The 22,994-nt window shown below is 33.2% G+C and overlaps 2 protein-coding genes across 2 annotated transcripts; both read left to right on the plus strand.

Annotated features, from left to right (window-relative positions):
• The first annotated feature begins 3,241 nt into the window (after positions 1 to 3,241).
• On the plus strand, positions 3,242 to 4,661 carry LOC107018134 (abscisic stress-ripening protein 1). The gene is made up of 2 exons (XM_015218521.1): positions 3,242 to 3,461; positions 4,153 to 4,661. Exons 1-2 carry the CDS (start codon positions 3,306 to 3,308, stop codon positions 4,330 to 4,332), a joined length of 336 nt encoding a protein of 111 aa, XP_015074007.1. The 5' UTR covers positions 3,242 to 3,305; the 3' UTR covers positions 4,333 to 4,661.
• A 9,930-nt stretch (positions 4,662 to 14,591) lies between these two features.
• On the plus strand, positions 14,592 to 15,887 carry LOC107017883 (stress protein DDR48-like). The gene is made up of 2 exons (XM_015218165.2): positions 14,592 to 15,399; positions 15,507 to 15,887. The coding sequence occupies exons 1-2, from the start codon at positions 14,677 to 14,679 to the stop codon at positions 15,687 to 15,689; spliced, it is 906 nt and encodes a 301-aa protein (XP_015073651.1). The 5' UTR covers positions 14,592 to 14,676; the 3' UTR covers positions 15,690 to 15,887.
• The last annotated feature ends 7,107 nt before the right edge of the window (positions 15,888 to 22,994 follow it).

Consider the following 22,994-nt stretch of genomic DNA (forward strand, 5'->3'; position numbering starts at 1 on the left):
GATTTCTTCAAGAGCTTGGTTTGAATCAGATGGAGTATATTGTCTATTGTGACAGCCAGAGTGCAATAGACTTGAGCAAGAACTCCATGTACCATGCAAGAACAAAACACATTGACGTCAGATATCATTGGATTCGTGAGAAAGTGGAGAATGAATCATTTCACGTCAAAAAGATTCACACAAGTGAAAATCCTGCAGATATGCTGACCAAGATGATACCGAAAGACAAGTTCGAGTTATGCAAAGAACTTGTGGGTATGAGCTCTCTCTAAAGAAGTTGAAAATACCTTCTTCCAGTAAATGGGACTGGAGGGGGAGATTTGTTGAATCCATCCCATTTTTTGGTCAACTTTAGCTATTCAATTGGTACAAGCAATTGTTAAAAAGGAATAGTAATTGGAGTTGAAAAGAAAAGATTTGGTAGTTGGCAAATTGGTAAGATTGGCAACCATTTTTGACTTTGCTATATTTACCTATGTCATTAGTGACATAGACATGGTTTTATCCTTCTATAAATAGAGCATTCTTGCTCATTTGTAGAACACGCCAAGTTAGAGAGAAAAACCATTTTGAGAGCAAAGTGAGGTATTCCATAGACTATACAAGAAAATAGTTTGTGAAGAAAAATAGAGTGTGAGCGATATTTTAGTAAGACGGAAACCAAAAGAGTGTTGTTCCTTTTGAGTCTGTAGTAGTCACTTTGAGTATTGTATTCGTGACTACACAGTGTAAAATTCCTTACTATAGTAATATCAATTGCTCCTCTTAGTCCATGGTTTTTTTCCCTTATTCAGAAGGGTTTCCACGTAAAATTCTTGATGTCGTTATTTTCCCATTTTATTTCCATTACATTTACCATATATATTTTTGTGCTTGTCCGCGTTTTCCCAACATCCTCTTATGGATTATGTTTTTCTAGTGTTGGCCTATCCTATGACTTTGTTTCTTATGCTAGTCTTGCATGGCTAGTTTTATAGACATCTAATATGTGAAGCTTAACTCTGTGATTTTGTAAATATACATATTATCCAGTCTATTCCAGTTGATGACGATGTGTTAGCAGAAGCACAATAATTGGCACATATTGCAGATGATCGTGATCTCGAAAGATGCCACAATTTATCTAGTGTAAATATTTGTTGATCAATTTCTTTGTTTTTTCATTGTTGAATGCATTCTTTTCTTTTTTATAATTCATTTCTTTTAGGAGGTGGATATATTGAGTTTGAATATTATTAAGTGAATGATAATGTTTAAGTTTGGTAAGTTTGTTTATTATTACCTTTCAACTTTATTTCTCTTTGTGAATTTTTTGTTAAGAAAGTCCAACTAACATAAATCTAATTTATTTAATGGATAATTAGTCACACAATTGGGCAACTTAGCATTTATGCATGTTCGCATTTTGTGGATTTTATATATATATATAAATAGATAGATAGATAGATATAATATATCAAATATTTTTTAATTTTATTATCTTAAATATGTTATGTCTCAATTAAATTTAAAAATTGATAAAATAAAAAGAAACATTCTTTGATTTCCTAAATGAACTGAAAGAAAGACACTATAATTTTTTTTAAAAAAAAAAACATAATAATCTTAATATAACTAAAAAAAATGAGCCCCTCAAATGTGGTGCCTAAGACGAATATCTCATTTTTAAAGGCATTGAATCACCTAGACTTATTAAATGTGTGCAATTATTAAATAAATTAAAATGAATAAAAGAAAAGATAAAACAGTGGGAGTACCAAGAATTGTATACGTCTATATCTTTTTTTTTATATCATTTAACTTAGTGGTACAAGCTTTCTGTACATTATTTTGCATATATTACGCCTATATTATATAGAACGAGTAAGCGCCATTTGTTGCAAGATATCTTTATTATAACAAAATACAAGTTAATTTTTAGATTTAAAAAATATTTAAGAAGTTTTTGAAAGGCCTACAAGAATTTCATTATTTTAGGAGTTAATAATTTAGTTACACTTTAGTTTGTAATATTAAATATTTTATTAAATTTTGGTGCCCCAAAAACGTCCAAATACATGTTACTTGAGGTCAAATTTAGGTGTAATTTGAAAAAAGATCATTGCAACCAAGTGTATTAGCATATATCTAGGATAAATAGCAAATCTCCCTCACCTCTTTCCCATCTCGCTCGCCACTCTCTCATGTATCTAATATCCTAGACACATGTGAATCACTCCAGAGATACATGTATCTAGTTTGATTCACATAATATATATATAGGATACATACAAATTTCACTTGCTTTTCTCTTTATCTTTTGTGTATCACGTAACAAAAATATATATATCTAAGTGTAAAATACATAAAAATACTTAATTAGTGATAAAATATACAATATCTTAAAAATATAAATAATAATAATATATATAATAATAAAGTATGTCTAATTAGGTAGTTTTTCTTTTTTGAAAACTGAAATGAGAAAAAGCAAAACATAAAATTGACTTGAATGACAGCTACATGACATTTTCATCTTGTAGTAGGGACATATGATTTGTTTTTTTCCTTTGCCAAATGTGTTCTGTTATCCTTAATCTCTAAGTAATCCCATATTTTGGTTGATGATTCACAATATAATCTATCTAATTATGCACCTCCTCCTACTTAAAGAAGAAAAATGTGATGGCGATTGGCAATTGGGAAAGATAATTAAAATCTGTTGAGTACTCTTTCATCCGCAATGGCATTCAGTCAATGGAACAACAGAGAAAGAGATGTTTAAAAATTTTATTTACATTTAAAATGACTTTAGATCTGACTCAATTCGAAAAAATTAATTTATAAAAAAAAATTATTTAAAATCATGCAAGAGCTCAATTCACTTCATCCACCTTTGATGTGAGAGTTTTTCTTCATTCATCACGCTCCCCATCCCCCACCCCCAAGCTCTGTACTCCGATCTATGACGTGGACAAATTATTCAGGCGCTCAATCTGACTCTAATATCATACTAAATAAACCTTGAACCTAATTTAATAGTAAAAGTTAGCTCAACAATTTACTAATTTCACTCAATTTTTTATATTGTTGTCTTGTCATTATCTTTAGGTAATAATAGTGTAAAAATTATCTTACACGATTATACTACACAATTTATACGATACGTTGATAAATTGTATACCAAAGTGCCACCTCATCGCATTTGGACTAAGTTCACTATTAGTGAATGAATGAATTTTAATTATAAATAGAGGACTTGACAAGATCATATTTGTATCAAACACCATCCACTTTCTAAATTATCGACAGATTGATTGTTTCAGATGGAGGAGGAGAAACACCACCACCACCACCACCTGTTCCACCACAAGGACAAGGCGGAGGAGGGCCCCGTCGACTATGAAAAAGAAATCAAACACCATAAACATCTCGAGCAAATCGGTAAACTTGGCACTGTTGCTGCCGGTGCCTACGCCTTGGTACGTTAATATAATCTTACCTTATATATATAAACGTTAAAATCGATTATTTATACAAATCATTTTCTTCTATTCAAATTACGATCAGAATCATTTGTTTCCTCTTAAGTGTTTTTCTACCGGGAACATAATCGGTCACATCCGATTAGTCAGGATTTTCATCGAAGAGTTGAACTAAAATGATTTATTTCCTCGATTCATACCAAAAATCTATAATTAAGGACGGAAGGGTAGCCAATTATTTATTTAGTATAATTCAATTCCTTTTTTCTTTTTACATTGTTAGTTTAATTTCTTAATATATGTTAGGAAGGGGTGTGAAAAATTTAAACAAGATAAACAGAGAAGGGATGATTTTATTTGCGAGCAAAAGAGTTTATTTTCTATCTAAACACGTTTACACTAATTTCACATTAAGTTCACCTAATTATAGTATCTCTCTATCATCCATACAAAAATAGTGTAATAATAAAAATTGTTCTACTACTTCTAACTCTTCATTTAAAAAAAGACATATAGAATATAGATGTTGAAATTACTCAGTACTTCATTCGTTTTAAAATAAATGTCATTATTATTTTATGATTAACTATGATTGATGAAAGTACGTCACATGAATTAGAACGGAGTCTCTGTTATTAATTACTTTTTCCCTCTTTTGTTGGTGATAATAAACATAAAATAAAATTAGCATGAGAAACATGAGGCAAAGAAAGATCCAGAACATGCACACAAACACAAGATAGAGGAAGAGATAGCAGCAGCTGCTGCAGTTGGAGCAGGTGGATTTGCATTCCATGAGCATCATGAGAAAAAAGATGCCAAGAAAGAAGAAAAAAAAGCTGAGGGGGGACACCACCATCTCTTCTAAATTGTTATTTTAGTTACATTTTTAATATTTGTGGAATTTCCATATTTGGTATAAAGTGTTGTCGTGTCATCTTATCATATATCGTGTATAATAACAATAAATTTAGTGTAATATTATAACGGATCGAATTAAAAAAGGAGCCGAAGTAAAAATATATTTTACCAATCTCGTGTGATGTAAAGAAGGATGTATTGTGATTTTCAAAATGATCATGTGTGTTTTTGACTTTCCTCGCAACTTTCTGTTGAATTACCTTGTAAAATGTTGCTTTTTTAAGTGGTGTAATAAATAATGAGTTTTCTAGTGAATGGATTTGTTTGATTTCCTAACTAATGATGTTTTTTTTTTAATTTCCTCGCAATTTTATATTGAAAAATTATTAACTTTTATATACTTAATTTACTATAATGAGTCGATTGCTTTATTTTTTAGATAATTAATTTAATTAGATACTTATAATTTTATTTCATAAATTATTTGATAGTGTAATTTCATCCTACTCATAGTAAAAAAGTTAGATTGAGCCAGTGTCACTTGGTCCCAAAAAAATATCCCGATGATCTGATCATTCGCTTTGATTAAGAGCATAATTTTAGAACTATAATTTTTATAATTTCAAAGTTATCATATGATTTTGAAAAAATTACTTCACCTATTGTTTCCCTACCAATCAAACTTAGATCCATCTAACTAAAAAAATTATCCCTTTCTATTTAGATTCGATCCAAACTCATTTTATGATTGAGTAGAAGAGGAATTCAGCTTATTTTTGTGGGTCAGATTTTGCAGGTGTAAAAAAGGGGTGCGATAAGGAAAATTATGAGGCTAAGCAAACTTATACTATTTAAATATTCATAATAGCTATAGTTTGCTATAATTACCACTCACGACTAACATTATACATTAATTATGTGAGCTGACTTCGAGTTTGTACAATTAGTCACATTTGTATATGTATAATTCACCAGAATATACAAATACATATGTATAATATATAATTATCTAATCGATATACATATAAAATTCATCTCTCTCCCACTCTCTGCCCTCTCTCGCTCGCTTCTCTCCTCCCTTTCCCAATTTCGCTCGCCTCTCTCCCAATCTCGCTTGTCATATATACAAATGCATATTTATAATATACAATTATCTAACCGATATACACATATAATTCACCTCTCTCCCATTTTATGCCTCTCTCGCTTGCCCCTCTCCTCCCTCTCCCAATGTCGCTCGCCTCTCTCCTCCCTCTATCAATCTCTCTTGCCATATATACAAATACATATGTATAATATACAATTATCTAACCGATATACATATACAATTCACCTCTCTCCCACTTTTTGCCCTCTCTCTCCTCTCTCTCCCAGTCTCGCTAGCCTCTCTCCTCTCTATAACATATAGCTACGAATTGTAATTATCAAGCTATAGCTAAATAGAGTAATTACGCTATTTTTTAGTAGCTATATGTGAAAGTTTCCCTATTTTAAAGTCACTTACTAATTTCAATAAATATATATTTATTAACGAAAAGAATAACTATACATTATTTGTTAGATTATGAATTAATATATGCACCAATTCATTATATGAGGATTGTGATCCACTTTAAATTGGCGGTATATTTATCCCTTCCCCTGAACAATATATCATTATCGAAAAATTCACAGCTAATTAACTTTGAACTTCTAATTGAGATATTTGGGATTGTTGATTCTAGTTAGTAAAAGGGATCTTGAACTAAGAAATAGACCCTAGAAGCTAAAAAAGGCTATCCTGAGCAATTGCAATAATCGGGTTCATTGATATTCCTGGTATAATGAAAACAGGTATCAACATGCTTCATTCTGGTGTGTAGGACGGAATTCTTCGCCACACAGATGGTTGATTTGTTGTCACAATAGAGAGCAGGAACAGTGTGAGTGGCGCGGAGTTCGCGAAGAATATATGTGACCCACATGGTCTCAGCAGCAAGAAGAGCAAGGGCGCGGTATTCAGCTTCAGTCGAGGACCGAGAGACCTTGGGTTGTTTTTTTGTACACCAGGAGATCAGGTTCGGCCCCAAAAAAACGAGAAACCCCGATGTAGATTTTCTGTCATTTTTATCATTCGCCCAATCTGAATCTGAGAAACCCCGAAGCTCCAAGTCCCCGGGTCGAATGAGTAAACCACGACCAAGAGTGCCAAAAATGTACCTGAGAATGCGTTTTAGACAATGGTAATCATGTTCACTTGGTTGATGCATGCGCTGAGCAACTCGGTTGACAGCAAACTGGATGTCAGGACGGGTAATGGCCAGATACTGTAGAGCCCCAATGAGGCTGCGGAAGTGGGTGATATCGGCAAAGGGGGTGTCGGCTCCATTCGTAGACGAAGAGACTGCCATCGGTGTTGGTTGACTGGTGCATTTTTCCAGTCCAGCTTTCTGCAACAGATCTCGAGCATATTTTGACTGATGAAGAAACAAGCCGCTGCCTGTCCGAGAAACCTCCATTCCCAGAAAATAATGTAACGGGCCAAGGTCCTTCATTTTGAAGGTAGTATGCATAGCTCGAGTGACATCCTGAATGAGAGCTGCAGTAGAGCCTGTAATAATGATATCATCTACATAGACAAGAAGAATGACTGTACCGTGTGCTGAATGTCGAGTAAACAGACTCGTGTCGTGTACGCAACACGTGAAGCCGAGTCCCTGGAGGAACGTTTTCAGACGTGTGTACCAAGCACGGGGGGCTTGCTTGAGCCCATACAGAGACTTCTGGAGTTTGCAAACATGTTGAGGGAAGCGGGGATCAACATAGCCCGGTGGTTGCGTCATGTAGATAGTTTCATCAAGCATGCCATGAAGAAAAGCATTGGAAACATCCAACTGATTGATGAGCCAATTGTTGCGCACGGCGAGTGACAGTACCAGGCGAATGGTTTCCTGCCGAATAACAGGACTGAATGTCTCGGAGTAATCAAGCCCATACTCCTGATTGTAGCCTTTAGCAACCAAACGAGCCTTGTACCTGGAAATACTGCCATCCGCATTGTGTTTAATTTTGTACACCCATTTACAGCCCACTGGGTGCCGCCCATGGGGCTTAGGTACAAGAACCCAAGTTTTCTGATCAGTCAAAGCCTTAAACTCGTCATCCATAGCATGACGCCAATAAGCATTTTTTGAGGCAACAGAGTAGGTTGTTGGTTCACTATCGGGAAGGGGTGTATTTGGTAGTATGGTAGCCTGAAAGGTTTTGGGTTTAAAGATACCGTCTTTGCCACGGGTTAACATGGGATGAGTATTGGGGGGTGGCACGGGCGGTGGTGATTCGGGGGTGGCCGGGAAGGACCCAAAACGGATCGGGCTGGAGATGTTGTGGGTATGGGGTGGTTCGGGTTGGTTGTGAGTGTGGGTGGTGGTTGCGGGTGTATTGTGGGTGACGGTCGAAGGGGTGATGAGGGGTGGTTGGGTAGTGGGTGGAGGTGTGGGGGAAGGTGGTGAGGGACCCTGTGAGTATGTTGGAAAAAGGGGAAGGACGCCAATGAATGATGTATTTGTGGAGGAGGAAATAGACTCGTAGGGAAACTCATTTTCGACAAATTTGACATGACGAGATATGTAGACTTTATGAGTTTGTGGGTCAAGACAGCGATAACCCTTGGAGGTAGGATGATAGCCCAAAAAAATACAAGGACGGGATCGGGGTTGTAATTTGTGAGTAATATGAGGGCGTAGCCAAGGGTAGGCAAGACACCCAAAGACGCGGAGGTTGGTATAATTGGGAAGTTCTTGGTAAAGGAGTTGATAGGGTGATTTGTTGGAGAGAGTGTGACTGGGCATTCTGTTAATGAGGTAGTTTGCGGTGGCTAGAGCTTCTACCCAAAAGGAGACAGGGAGATGAGATTGATGTAGAAGAGTAACCACCGTTTCAATGAGATGGCGATGCTTACGCTCAGCCACCCCATTCTGTTCGGGAGTGTATGGACAGGAGGTTTGATGTATAATTCCCAGGGATTGCAGAAACTGGCCAAAGATGTTATTGACATATTCCTTTCCATTGTCACTTCGAAAAAGTTTAACATGAGAATTGAATTGTGTTTTGACCATTTTTTCAAAAGTGACAAAGGTGGTGTATGCCTGTGATTTGTGTTTTAGTGGGTACAACCAAGTGTATTTTGTAAAATCATCCACAAAACAAATATAATAGCGAAAACCAGCAAATGAAGGAACAGCAGTAGGACCCCATAGGTCAGAATGAATAAGTTGAAAAGGTGCAGTTGTACGCTTCTCAGATAAAGTAAAAGGTAATTTATGAGATTTAGCAATTGAACAGGAGTCACAATTGTTTACATGAATGGAAGAAAAACCTAATTGAGACATTAAAGAATTTATTATTTGAGTAGACGGGTGACCCAGACGACTGTGCCACAACAGACTGTGGCCATCAGCCGAAAGAGCCACCGGAGCCACAGGAACGCTTTCTGAAACTGGGTGGGCAGACGAACTTGTGCCAGGAAGAACGTACAGACCATGCTCACAGGGGCCCTGAAAAATCACCCTCTTGGTAGTATTGTCTAGGATCTGAAAATCATTAGAGGTGAACAAGAGTGAGCAATTATTGTCTTTTGTGAATTGGTGAACTGAAAGGAGATTGGATTTAATAGAAGGGACGTGGGTAAGGTTACCTAGGTGAAAGATAGCGGTGGGGGTTTTAATGGTACCCGTGCCAGTGTGAGAAATATTAAGGGACTCACCGTTGCCAACAGTAATACCATTGGAGCCATGATATGGATTTGGAGCGTTAAGCTTGGATAGATCAGAAGTAACGTGCATGTTGGCCCCAGTATCCAACAGCCATTCAGAGGAAGGGCCGGCTTGAGATGCATAATTGGCACGGTTATCACTATTTCGGCTCTCCTCATACCGAAACCAGCAACGAACAGCGGTGTGTCCTGTTTTCTGACAGATTTGACAAGTTGGACGATCCCGCTCGTAAGTGCCCTGCCCGCCGCTGGAAGATGACTGCCCGCCGCTGCCGAAGGAGTGCAGGCTGTTGTTGCTGCCGTGCTGCTGACCGTCGTACGGCGGACGACTGCCCTGCCGACCGCCGCGCCCGCGGCCTCCGCTGTTTCTGCCGTAGCCGCCGCGGCTCCCCTGCCGGCCGCCACCACGCCCCCCGCGATAGTTCTGGCTTGCGGTGAGGGCGGTGGCCGGCTCCATAACAGCGGCTTCTCGGAGAAGAAGTTTGCTCTCCAGATCCACGTTGATTTCTTCACTTTTTAGCCACGAGGAGAGAGTAGCCAGGTCAACGGGCGTTGGACTGATGCGAACCGCCTGTTTAATGGAGGAGTAAGCTGATGGGAGCCCCCGAACGACGCACATGACGAGATCTTTTTCGGGAATGATTTCGTTCACGGTGTCGAGGGCTGTGATGATGGTGGAGACCTCGTCTAAATACTCCGCCATAGTTTTCGTGCCTTTGGTAATTGTGTGGAGACGATCACGCAATTGAAAAATATGAGAGTGGGAAATTGATGCATAGCGTGTTGCGAGGGCCGTCCACAGGGCTGAAGCAGTTGTGTAGGATCGGACGTGTTTCTGAACCGTGGGAGAGATGACCGCAATCAAACATGATCGGATCTGGCCATCCACGGCTTTCCAGGCGGCATGGGCCGGATTGGTTTTTTCTGATTTGTCCGTGGCGGTGATGACTGCCGGCGGCGGTTCTGTGCTTCCATCGACGTATTTGAGAAGGTAATTGGCCTCAAGGGCTGTAAGAACGGTGATTTTCCATGTAGGGTAATTTATGTCTGATAATTTTTCGGGAATCAGGGCATGAAGATGCCTGAGAAGGAGTTTAACGCCAGAAGGAAGTGAATCGAGAGGATCCACCTCGGTTGTCATGGCTGCCGCCGCCCAAGAGAAGAGAGGGAACGATCGGTGCCCTAAAGAGAGAAAAAAAAACCTAGAGAAAAGAAGATCTAGGTTTTCTGGCTCTTGATACCATGAAGGAATATTGATTGTATTGAAGTGTTAATTGAATAAGGGAATACATGGGAGATATATATAGGAGATATAGGAAGGAGTACTAATCCTAATAGGACTAGGATTAAGGAGTACTAATTCTAATAGGACTAGGATTAGTACACAGTAAATACTAATATTATTTAATACTATTTATTTAATACTATCTGTTATTAATAAGACTAGATAATGATCAAAGGGTCATGTGAGGTATTAAACAAAATGACTAGTGAATAAGAATTGTCTTAATTATTCTAGATCACTAAGGTTGAGATTAGTTAAGACTTAAGATAATACCATATAATTTAAGTCATTTTTCGACGTTAAGAAGCATGGTGCCAACTGCCATGTATATAATGCATCTACTCAAAACTAATAACTACTTATTTTATGTCATTTATTGTTCCAACTTACCATATGGCGTGCCAAATTCTTCTTAACCAAGAATTTATATTCGAATAATGAATGTATATAAAAAAAAATAAGATATGAAATAGTTCTCTCTTCGATGGATTTTATATCATATAAATTTAAATTAATTAAAGCCGGAGAAAATTAAATTCAGCAGATCACACAAAGTAACTTGATAAATCATGTCAACTTTGCAATTCAATGAGTTGTTTAGCTTGTGTTATGAGCGGAAGTAAATTATGTGGCTTAATCACACGACTTAATGGAAAAGTATTACCCCCTTCTTTCAATTGTTTTTACGATTTTGATTCGATATAGAGTTTATAAAAGTAAAGAAAACTGATTAATCTTAAATTAAAATATGTTGAATATAACAAAATATCTTTTAATATTGTGATCTTAATATAAACAAGTCATGTAGAAATTGAAACTAAAATGTCATCAAAATAAAAGTGTTTTTATGTTTTTTCTAAATGAACTAAAAACTTAAAGAAAAGTAAAGACATATAATTGAAATGAAGTTAGCCTCCTCGGACGTGTTTGCTATCGAGTTATGTTTAGTATATTTTTCTAGGAAAACAAACTTCTTAAAAATAAAGAAAATGACTTTTCTAATAGAAGTAAAAACAAAGTTACACAAATAACATTATAAGTTCATTATCTCTTTCCCATCCACTCAATACCCCAATCCCAAGCCCGTAAACCATCCCATATAACTATAATTTGTAGATATATTAAACTTATAGTGATTTATCATAAAATGAATGGTTACCTTGTTCCATAATTTTTATCATAACTTTTATATATATATATATATATATATAAAGAGACCTTGCCGACACGTCCTAATATTAATAGGGCCATGATGACAAAAGGCTCAATTTAATAATTCAAAGGATCATTTGACTCATCTGCTAAAGTGAGGTGAATTATTATATTCTTTTCCTTTCTAATTGTTTGGCATGTATATTAAAAATAAATATTTAAAATTAATATTTAATTTAAATAATTAAGAAATAATTAATTTTTTTCAATCATGCCTTTAATAGTTATTTTATTTAATTTAATTAAAAAATTATGTAGATTTTTAATATTTTACATATAATAAAATTTTATTAATTCAATTATACTTATATTAATTTTTTTTTAGGGAAGTATACGATCTTATACTGACAAACAATTATAAACAGAGTAATATATGTAGTATGAGATTCTTGTTATTCATTTCACATCAAAATCCCCACCTCACTAATTGTCGGCACTCATAACTAAATATCTCAATCCAATTAAACTAATCTTTATGCGGATTCCACACGGGATATTCTTTCACTTCTTTATCCTAACTAATATTTTAAAAATTCATAATTTTAAATAAATTATAAATATTTTAACAATTATAAATTATTTATTAAATATAATATATCATTCTTAATGACATTTTATCCAATGACAGAAAATAAAAATAAAATAGAAATTAAAAATATCAAATATCCATCACTTTCTCCCGACACCGCATATATATATGCAACTCCGCGACTTGATAATAAATAATTAATAATTTATCTATTTAAAATATCATTAGAGTTTTTCTTATATATTGAAAATCGACCTAAAAAAATTTCAATTTCAAGCTTCTTTCACCCCACCGCCCCGCCCCCACCCCCCTTTATAAAAAAAGAAGAAGAAAAGGTATATGCTTAGTACAATCGTTACAACAAATAAAGAATTTTAATTTTAGGGTTAATAATATAATCGATATTATATTATATTTAGTGCCAATAATATAACATGAGTATTTATAATCAATAATCTATATAAATACTATTAAAAATTATAATGACCCGGAATAGAATAATAGTAACTCAATTATTATTAAATATTTTCAATAAAATTATCTCAAAAAAATTATTGCCATTAAATGTCTCTTCTGATATGGTAAAAGGATTATTAGGTAGGTTTCTCCTGTATCTGAATTTGGAAAATGTTGTAAAGAGAGCGATATACAGAAGGGGCAATTTGGTGTGATATAATAATTCATACAATTTTTATCAAACATTTTCTTCATCAAAACTTTGACATTTGTCCCTTAATTTCTGAAATTTTTAATTTAGTTTTATTTTTAATTAGTAATTTATTGTTCAAAACTTCAAATTAAACCATCAAAATATGCCTGCCTACCATTAAAGTACTAAATTATATTATTTATATATATTCTTTTGGAGTAGGGGCTTAGCTTTGGTTTACGGACATGAATTGTGGTAAGATTGTTGAGATTTCTTCACTTTTAGTTAAGGTTTCGAATTAATTCTTAGCTATGAAAAAAATTAGTTGAAACTATCGCCTCCAAATAGGATTTAAAAATACATAAAATTAAATTAATCAAATTTTAATATAAATATGAAATATTGGACGGCAAAAAAAAGTTGTGGTTGGAGAAGAGTAGAGGATTGGGCTTTTCGCGTTAGAATGGCAGTTATACGGACAAAGACAATAAACCAACAAATTAAAGACTATGCATACAAATAAACTATTCGACTAAAAAGTTTTTGCCGACACTCCTCAAAATAATCATAATGCCGACGCTATCAATATTTTAACAAATCGTGTCAGGCGAGATATAAGGTAAAATAATTTTGGGGATAAAATATAAGTATTATTAAATTTTGTGTTTAGTTCGAGATATTACACAGTTCTGACTGTTTATCTTACCATCTATACTTTAGTGATAGGATAAATTATCTCATATACATGGTAAAATAACTTATCTCAGAATAATCAATTCGGAATAACATTTTTCCAACTAAAGGATCCCAAATTTCTTTGTATGGTTAAGAGAAATAATTACTATCTATCAAGCATTTCATGTGGGGAGCGGTTGGGGATTAATTAGGGTTCAAAATATTCAACTTGTCCAAGTGTGATTTCCAACTTTTTCGTTGTGCTTTTAATAGGATCTTAAATATTCATATAACGAGACATTGTTTGAAAGATTAACAAATTCTTATGTTTCTCTTTCTTTTCTTTTTTTGTTTTAGTAACAGTAATGTTCAATTAATTAACGTTATGACAAAGACTATCTGAAATCTGAATAAAAATAATTGATAAAACTCACACTTGATCAAAGCATATAGTAAACGCGTATTGATGTGATAATTTACGGCCAAACATGAGAGTAGGAGTACTGTGGGGGACATTATCCTATATTTTCAATTAAATGACTTGTATTTCAAACCATAGTAATCCTAACACATCTTTCATCCCCAAAAATATCTCTTGGACTTAAAATTGGCTTTTCAGTTGAACATCGAAAAACACATTTGGTCGTATGAAAATTGAAATTAAATACTCCCTCCATCCTAATTTATGTGGCACCATTTGATTTATTGGTACATAGTTTAAGACGAAATGAAAACTTTTAAAAAGAAAAATTTGTCATATCAATAATTTTTATTCACCAAGCAACATTTGAACACATAATTTCTTTTTAAAAAAATGAATTAAAAAGATTAACAAAACAAACAAATTAAAATCAAAGAATATCATATATATATATATATATACGCGCGCGTAGTTAGAGACGTTAATTACGGGGGGAAAAACAAAAGTAAAGTTAGTTCACATTAAACAAACAAAATGAATAAAGCAAGTCATACATCATATCAGCTGTGCTGATTTTAACAATTGAATTAAGCTTAGGTCCATTATTTTTGCCACTTGGATTGAAAATCTTCCATCATGGAAAATATAATATTGGATAAGAACTTGTACACGTTCATTGGACAAACTAATTAGTTAGTCCCCACTTCACCTCCTATAGGCCAAATACTTATAAATACCACTCAATATTCACAAGAAAAAAAACATCCCAAAGTAATTTTGTTCTACTACTACATTTTCTTCACACACAATTGTCACCAAAAAACATCATGGCCGAAGAAAAGAAACATCACTTTGGTGGTCTCTTTAACCACCACAAGAACAAAGAGGAAGACACCCCCATTGAGAAAACTACATATGAAGAAACAACCTATGAAGACAGTGAAAAAACTAGCACTTATGGAGACAACACATATGGTGAAAAAACTAGTTATGGTGATGATACATATGGCCAAAAAACTACCACATATGGAGAGGACAATAAATATGGTGAGAAAACAAGTTATGGTGAGGGAGATGACTACAAATATGGTGAGAAAACTAGTTATGGTGATGGAGATGACAACAAATATGGTGAGAAAACTAGTTATGGTGAGGGAGATGACAACAAATATGGTGAGAAAACTAGTTATGGTGATGATACATATGTCGAAAAAACTAACACATACGGAGAGGACAATAAACATGGTGAGAAAACAAGTTATGGTGGGGGAGATGAAAACAAGTATGGTGAGAAAACTAGTTATGGAGAGAAAGCTAGTTATGGTGGAGGAGATGACAACAAATATGGTGAGAAAACAAGTTATGGTAATGAGGAAGGTGGCTATGGTGTAGGAGTTGGTGCCTACTCATCTGAGACTACTACTAATTATGAAGAGAATGATGATAGTGAAACCAAAACGTCTGAGGATTACAAGGAAGAGAAGAAACATCACAAGCATCTTGAAGAACTTGGGGGACTTGGAGCTGTTGCTGCTGGTGCCTTTGCTTTGGTAAATATTCTTTAATTCTAACTTTCCACGTGACATGCATGTATGAGATTACAAGATTAAATGACATTTTCCTACGTTAATCTTCGATATGGTACATGAAATTTCAGCATGAGAAGCACAAGGCAGAGAAAGATCCGGAGCATGCACACAAGCACAAGATAGAGGAAGAGATAGCAGCAGTAGCTGCAGTTGGTGCTGGTGGATTTGCATTCCATGAACATCATCAGAAGAAAGAAGCAAAGGAAGAAGAGGAGGAAGCTGAGGGAAAGAAGAAGCATCATTTCTTCTAATTAATTCACTTGTCATAATATATAGTATATATTTACCTCTCTTTGTTGTGTGCTGATCAATCTATCCTTTAATTAATACGTACTCAGCATGCACCTAAATAATTTGTATGTGTGTTACAGTACTCTTGTCTTTGATGTTGTGCACCTACTTTAATTTGCATGAGTGTGAATAATACTACGTATATTGTTTTTCTTAAAGTTGACTCTCGTGTATGAATGTTTTCCGTACGTAAGCACATATTTTCTCTGTGTTCTATATTCAAGCGAAAATATTATCTAGATAAATATTATGAGAGGTCGTGGTGAGGATAGGGATGGGCGCTATAAAACCTACATGGGTGGAGATGTGTTGAAGGATAGAGAGGAGAAGGATTGATCAAAATGAGCTATTTTTAAAACCAATTCACCAAAATAATACGTTTTTAATTTTTTTCACAAAACTAGTATAAACGTACTTCATGGTAACGTTTTAGGATATTTTCATTATAAAAATTCAACGGACAAAAAGTTAACGGGTTGGCGACGTTAAATGCATAAACGTAACTATGAGTAACGTTTTAGGTGTAAAACGTTACTCAAGAGTACGTTTGGAGAATCCAATAACGGGCCACTGACTCCAATCCTGCAAAGGCGGAGTCAAATCATTCAACTGTAAAACGTTACTATGAGTAACGTTTTACACCTAAAATGTTACTTTGACTCCCATTTCTTAAGAATTCAATCACGGGCCTTCGACTTCTGCAAATTTAGAATATATTTAGCTATAAAACGTTACTCATAGTGACGTTTTACCTTAAAAATGTTGCTATCAATTACAACACTCTGTTAAAGTCATATTCCTTCATTTTTCAAACTGACCAAAGTGACTATAAATAAATGTTGTTGTAATATTTTGCATATTCAAATATAATTCAGCAAAATTTTTCCTTGTGTGGTCCATTTTAAAAATAATATTCACAAAATTTCATCAGGTATGATTTAAATAAGTGAAGTTTATCCTTTGTTATGTTCTTATTATAGCTTTAAAATTATCTTTCTAATTTAATAATATTGTTTTAAAAAATATTTTATATTTATGTGTAGGATTAAGATGACGAGCTTTGAACATAATGTGATGGTTGCTTTGTATTGGGGTGGAGAAATAATTACGGATATGAACGGATTTAGGTATACTGAATGTGCTAGAACAATTATTAGCATGTCGACTTCAACTACCTATGTTGAATTGGTTGGATTGTTGCATGAGAAAATGGGAACATATAGTAAAAATATTCATATGGATATTTCTGGAAAATATCCATGTTCAATTCAAGGTAACAATACAAGGTTCATTGAGTTTAAAATTGAGAATGACCAATCTTTGTTACAATTTCTTTTCATACCTCAAAAATTTGCGGATAAGATTGATATAAATGTTTTGGAGATGTATGTAAAGACTGTATCGACAGATCAAAATGTTGCATTTCAAGTTAGTGGTCATCATGGTTAGAAATGATTGAATTTTCAGGACTATATGGTGTTTATAGATCAAATCGTAGCTCTTATAGCTCGATTTGCAGAAGTCGAAGGCCCGTGATTGGATTCTTAAGAAACGGGACTCAAAGTAACATTTTAAGTGTAAAACGTTAATGTGAGTAACGTTTTACAGTTGAATGATTTGACTCCGCCTTTGCAGGATTGGAGTCAGTGGCCCGTGATTGGATTCTCCAAAAACGTACTCTTGAGTAACGTTTTACACCTAAAACGTTACTCACAGTTACGTTTATGCGTTTAACGTCGCCAACCCGTTAACTTTTTGTCCGTTGAATTTTTAAAATGAAAATATCCTAAAACGTTACCATGAAGTACGTTTATACTAGTTTTGTGAAAAAAGTTAAAAACATATTATTTTGGTAAATTAATTTTAAAAATAGCTCATTTTGGTCAAAAACTCGTTCACACGTTTAATATGAAATATCATTAGTAAAACTTATTTTTCCTCTTCCAAAGCGAAATCATTTTCCTCTTTTTAAAAATCTTCACCAATCAAATAAATATGAAAAAATTAGAAGAAAATGTTTTCCTCCCTAACTAAACACTCTCAGTGTCTCAGTCAGCAGAATATAAGACCACGAAAGCAATAGTGACAACTGGAATATATGAAATATATATCTATAATTACTAAAATATAGTTAGTAGATTAATAAATGTAGATTCAAATAGTTAATCAATTTTTACCGATATTTGAATAACTTAACATAACTATGAAAACCTTATTGTTTGAAATGATGATGTTTGCGAGTTTAACTACAAAATGGACAGAATTATCAAATGATAAAAGGATTTTGCTACACAATCAAAATATAAGCAATTTAAGGAATCCATTCATTGTTAATTAAATATTTTGAATTCTAATCTTAAACACACATGAAATAAGTACCCATGGAGAGCTAGACTAGGAACTACGCAAGGGTATCATAAGGGTATATCGGTGTGAATTTGAATTAGTTCTGTTTTCTTATCTATTATATTGTTCACATAGCAAGCACATGAGCGCATGCTCCGAATAAGAGGGAGACGGATGAGGGGGTGGGGGCAAAATCAGAAGCAAACTCAAGATTCAAAGCTAATGGAGAATTTAAAAGTAGATACGGGTTAATCAAAGTATCGATAATTGATCGAAAAATATTGTCAAATTAATATAAAATTGAGTGTATATATAAATACAAATTAAACGAAACATAACATAGTTCACTCTATAGTTGGATGGTCTTGACCCTTAGTTTATACATTGAGGCTACTAGGTCGAATCACACTTGAGATTTCTTCATATGCCTTTTTTGAAAAAAAAAATTGACGAGAAGAAAATGCAACGTCCATAATCAATCTCAGGGCACACAAGTCGCAAAGAAGCGCAAGAGATAGTGTTTAACCACTACACCAACTTGATTCATGAGTTACAATGTACGCATATAATTATTTGATCCTTATTTAGGAATATACATGTTATATTATACACATAAATTTTTCAAAATTAATAGGTGCACGTGTCCCACTACCTCAAAGTTGGATCCGCCTCTAGGAAAAGCACCAACTTCCCTAGTACTGTTCAAATAAATTCATGAATCATTTTATTTAGGGATGTAAAAAAAATAAAAGATGGACAGAACCTAATCGTATCAAATAATCTCTTGATTTGGGCCTGAAATGAATACTCTAATATCCAAATCTTTGTGGTTGTGAAATTATCATGACTTTCCAAATAGTGAATTTGAAGTCATATCAATTAATGTAAAGTGGAAAATTGTGTGTGCCACCAGTGATCCCAAGTGCCCCATATTAAAAATCTACTTTTAACATTATTGCACTACTGACCACCGCATACGTTATCTTAATTAATTACTTTAAAGAAATCTTGATAATTGTCATGAGTAGTCTATTTATCGCAATATGTGGTTTTAGGACAATTAATTCGATGGCTCTAGTACAACTATATTTTATAAAGAATCTTAGAAATCAGCAATTTACAGTTACGAGTTTATATTATTACTTACAACTTAAACCTCTTCAAGCATCGATTTTCGTCTAGCCTCGATATATAATTTTGTAACAGCGTCTAACTTTTAATTCGATATGTTTTTATAATCATGAATTTTCATAAGATCCATCTATTTAACATGTTATTGATAGTGCCTTGACACTGTGACACTACGACAGCTAAGCAACAGTATATGTAGCTAGAAATTCGATTCAATGGAAGAACCAAATATACATTTGATGTCGATTGTTAATTTCCAACCTTTAAAAAGCCTTAATTTTTAAATTTCCTGCCTTGTTAGTATCAATATTATAATTAGCTACTAATAATTTTACAAAAATTTATCAAGAAACAAGCATGGTAAGACAAAAATCCTGGCCAAAAGTGATCTATTTATGGTTGTCGTCAGCTCGTGTCAAAAATGTTGAATTAAGTCCCACGAGCATAATCCAACTATTGTTTTACTAACTAGCCCCCTCTTTTGAACGGATTACTCTTTGAGAAAAAAATATGCAATATTTTATTTTGTAGCTTTGTTCTTTTCATGTAAATTGATCAATTAGCTTAGTTAGTTAAGAGTTAGTTGGTTGAGATGTTTTTCTTAGCGAGTACACGTGTATTTATATAGTGATGTTGAAGTTACTTAAGTTGATATATAACAATGACACTATACGTTACGTGTGAGGAATGTGTTTTTATCTTCTATATTTTTTGGGGGGATTAATTCTTATCACGCTTCGTTAAAATAATAATCGATAAATATATATTTATTTGTATACACATATTATACATACTTATATACTCTTCTCGTTAATTAATTATTATAATTATTTTTAACGATCGATTCGATCCGTAACTTTATCCTTTTTCTTTTTTAGTAGTTCTTCTGTTAGTTCCGTAGGTGCAAAAATTTGAGTCTTGCCGACAGGCTAATTAGTCGATGAGGCAAATTGATAAATCAAAGTCAACATCAAGTCATGTGTTTGATTAAGATTAATTTTATACATTTGTCACCATTAATCATTCAACACCTATAGTTTGTTCTTCTCCTTTTAGACGGCAAATAGAGAGAAAGATTTTTAAAAATGAATTATTGGCACTTTAAACATCATTATATCAAAATCGTAATCTTGATGATTGTGACCTAGATATCTTGTTGTATATGAGTGACAGTTTTGTTTTGTACACCCAAGTATATCATATATTATTATAAGCAGGAAGCTCAAAATTTAAAAGTTAGAATTATCATTTTGCCCCTTTAATAAATTAAAACTTTTATAATTTTCATATATATAATCTTCTTATTCTCATTCCATTATCTTGATCTTTCAAATTTCTAACATAAATGTAAATAAAAAAAAATGAGTAATTATTCCTTATAGACAAGAAATTAAAGTAGATTCATGTATCTTTAAAATTAAATTTCATCTCTATCTTTTTTATATTTATTTTAATAATAATTCATGTGACTTTTCATGTTTCCATAATTTTGTTCTATAAATTTAACTTTTTCAAGAAAAACTTTTATTTATCACTCCTACAATTCTTGTGCGTAGGAACTCTAAACATGTGAAATAATGTTACATTTTGAGGTGAAAGTTGGGAGATTTCCTTCTGCAGTCACGAGAATAGACAAGAATTCAATTACTGAAGCATCGGAGCTTGATGTGTTAGTTCTATACTTATTTGTAGTAAGAATTATAATAAGACTTTTTTGTCTCTCTTCATATAGTTGAATTCTTGTTTTATTAGCAAGTTGCTCTAAATTCATATTTGTATTTTGTATGCTCAAATGTTCAGTTTCACTATAGAGACAAATAAAATGAAGTGCCTAATTATCTTGCTCATCTGTACCTTTTCTTTTCTTTTTTTTTTCTTCGTACTTATAATTTTACATATACATTAATTATCATCTTTAAGAATGAATGTGATAAAATAGGATGTTTACTCTTTTTTTTCTTTTTATGAAAAAAAAAAGGTGAAACATATAATATTAGATTAATGGTGGATAAGTTATGTATGAAGAGAAAATTAAATTTTATATAAAAATAGTAGTTTCATAAATATTCTGATTTTCAAAATATAAATAATAAGACTTTTTACATAATAGTTTTAAATATTTACAGTTAACTAATTAGTTTAAAGTGTTTGTGAATAAAAATTTAATACAATACTTTAAACACATTTATTATAATTATCAGGAGATTCAAAAGGCAAACTAAAAAAGTTGAAAGGTTTTGTTTTCCTTTCACTCAAAGTTAATCTTACACTATTTCTTCTAACATTATTCTATCAATAAAATGGAACTATCGAGAAATTTAATTTAGATAATTGTTATTTTCTCTTTTTGCTTTGCAAACTTATTTTTTGAATTATAAACGAAGTTTGTTTTATTAATTTCTCATATTATTATCTCGACGCATTCACTTGGAGGTTAGAAAATTGGAGTATCACCATTAGTGGTAAAACAAATTAAGAAATTTCAATTAGACATATTTTATTATTTAATAATATTATCTTTTAAGAAATAATACACTCATGAATTACACGCGCAAAGCGCGTGCTCGGAAACTAGTCAACATAAAAGAGTAAATAAGCAATATTAATTAGGAGTAGTATATATTTTTTGTTCTAAATATTGATTGTTTTGACAAAATAATTTATTATCTTTTAAAAATATATATGAAAGTCTTTTTTTTTTTTTCATGTATAGTGTAGTAAGACATTTTAAGGAAAGAGATTAAAAAATGATTTCTTAAATAAGTATTCTCTTTTATTTATCAACAACGAATATGTCTCTTTTAATTAAAAGCTATTTATATCCTTCTTAAAGTGCGTGCAAAATCTTCATAATGTTACATAATATACTTTTTGATTTTTTTTTTACTTGTTCAATATATGATATATATTGCACTCACCTTAAGAAAACTTTAATCAAGTGTTTATTTTAAAGTAGACATATCTATATTTCCAATAAGGTCGAGAACAAAGGGTGATAAGATTTAAAAAAGAAATACAATTTAGATAAGTAAAGTAATTATTTTTAGTATACCGGACAAGTAAACGAAAGAGAGAAAGCATTTTTTTAGTATACCGGACAAGTAAACGAAAGAGAGAAAGCATTAAATATGATGAACTATGAAGAACCAAATACTAGCTAGTCATCATGCACGTCCAAATTAAAGCTGTCAAAATCAAAGTTCTTTTTAAGTGAAGTTTGATTGTTCTTCCTACTAACATGTGCTTGAGCTTAAAATATATGTAATCAATGGCAATATTGCAAAGTGCCTTCTTCCAATTGGCAATACGGCATTAAATGGAACTAGCTAGCTAAGGGTCCTTTCAACATCAATAGCTATTAAGAAGATGAACCACTTTACCATCTAATTTGTTTCAATTTTTCTACACCTAATCTCTGTGGTAAAAGAGGGGGGCCGGGCCCTTGTCAAGCAAATTGATTACCATTTACTCGCTGTAACGACCTGTTTAGTCGTTTTGAGCAGCAGATTTATTTCTGGAAAAACTGGCTAAGATTACGGACATCACGACGGACCGTCATAGGCACGACGGCCCGTCACAGATGTCTCGTTTCAGCATACTTAGAAATTCTGAAATTGGGTACTGAAAATCGACTCTCTGTAATCGGTGACGGACCTGCAGGACGTGCCGTCACATCCACGACGAGCCGTCGTAAGCTCCCGTTGCAAAACACTTCAACTCTTGAGAAATTGGTACGGGAAACGAGTCTCTGACCGTCAGGACGGAGGTGCAGGACGGACCGTCACAGG

Source organism: Solanum pennellii, chromosome 4 (genome assembly GCF_001406875.1).
Source record: "Solanum pennellii chromosome 4, SPENNV200".
Lineage (NCBI taxonomy): Eukaryota > Viridiplantae > Streptophyta > Magnoliopsida > Solanales > Solanaceae > Solanum > Solanum pennellii.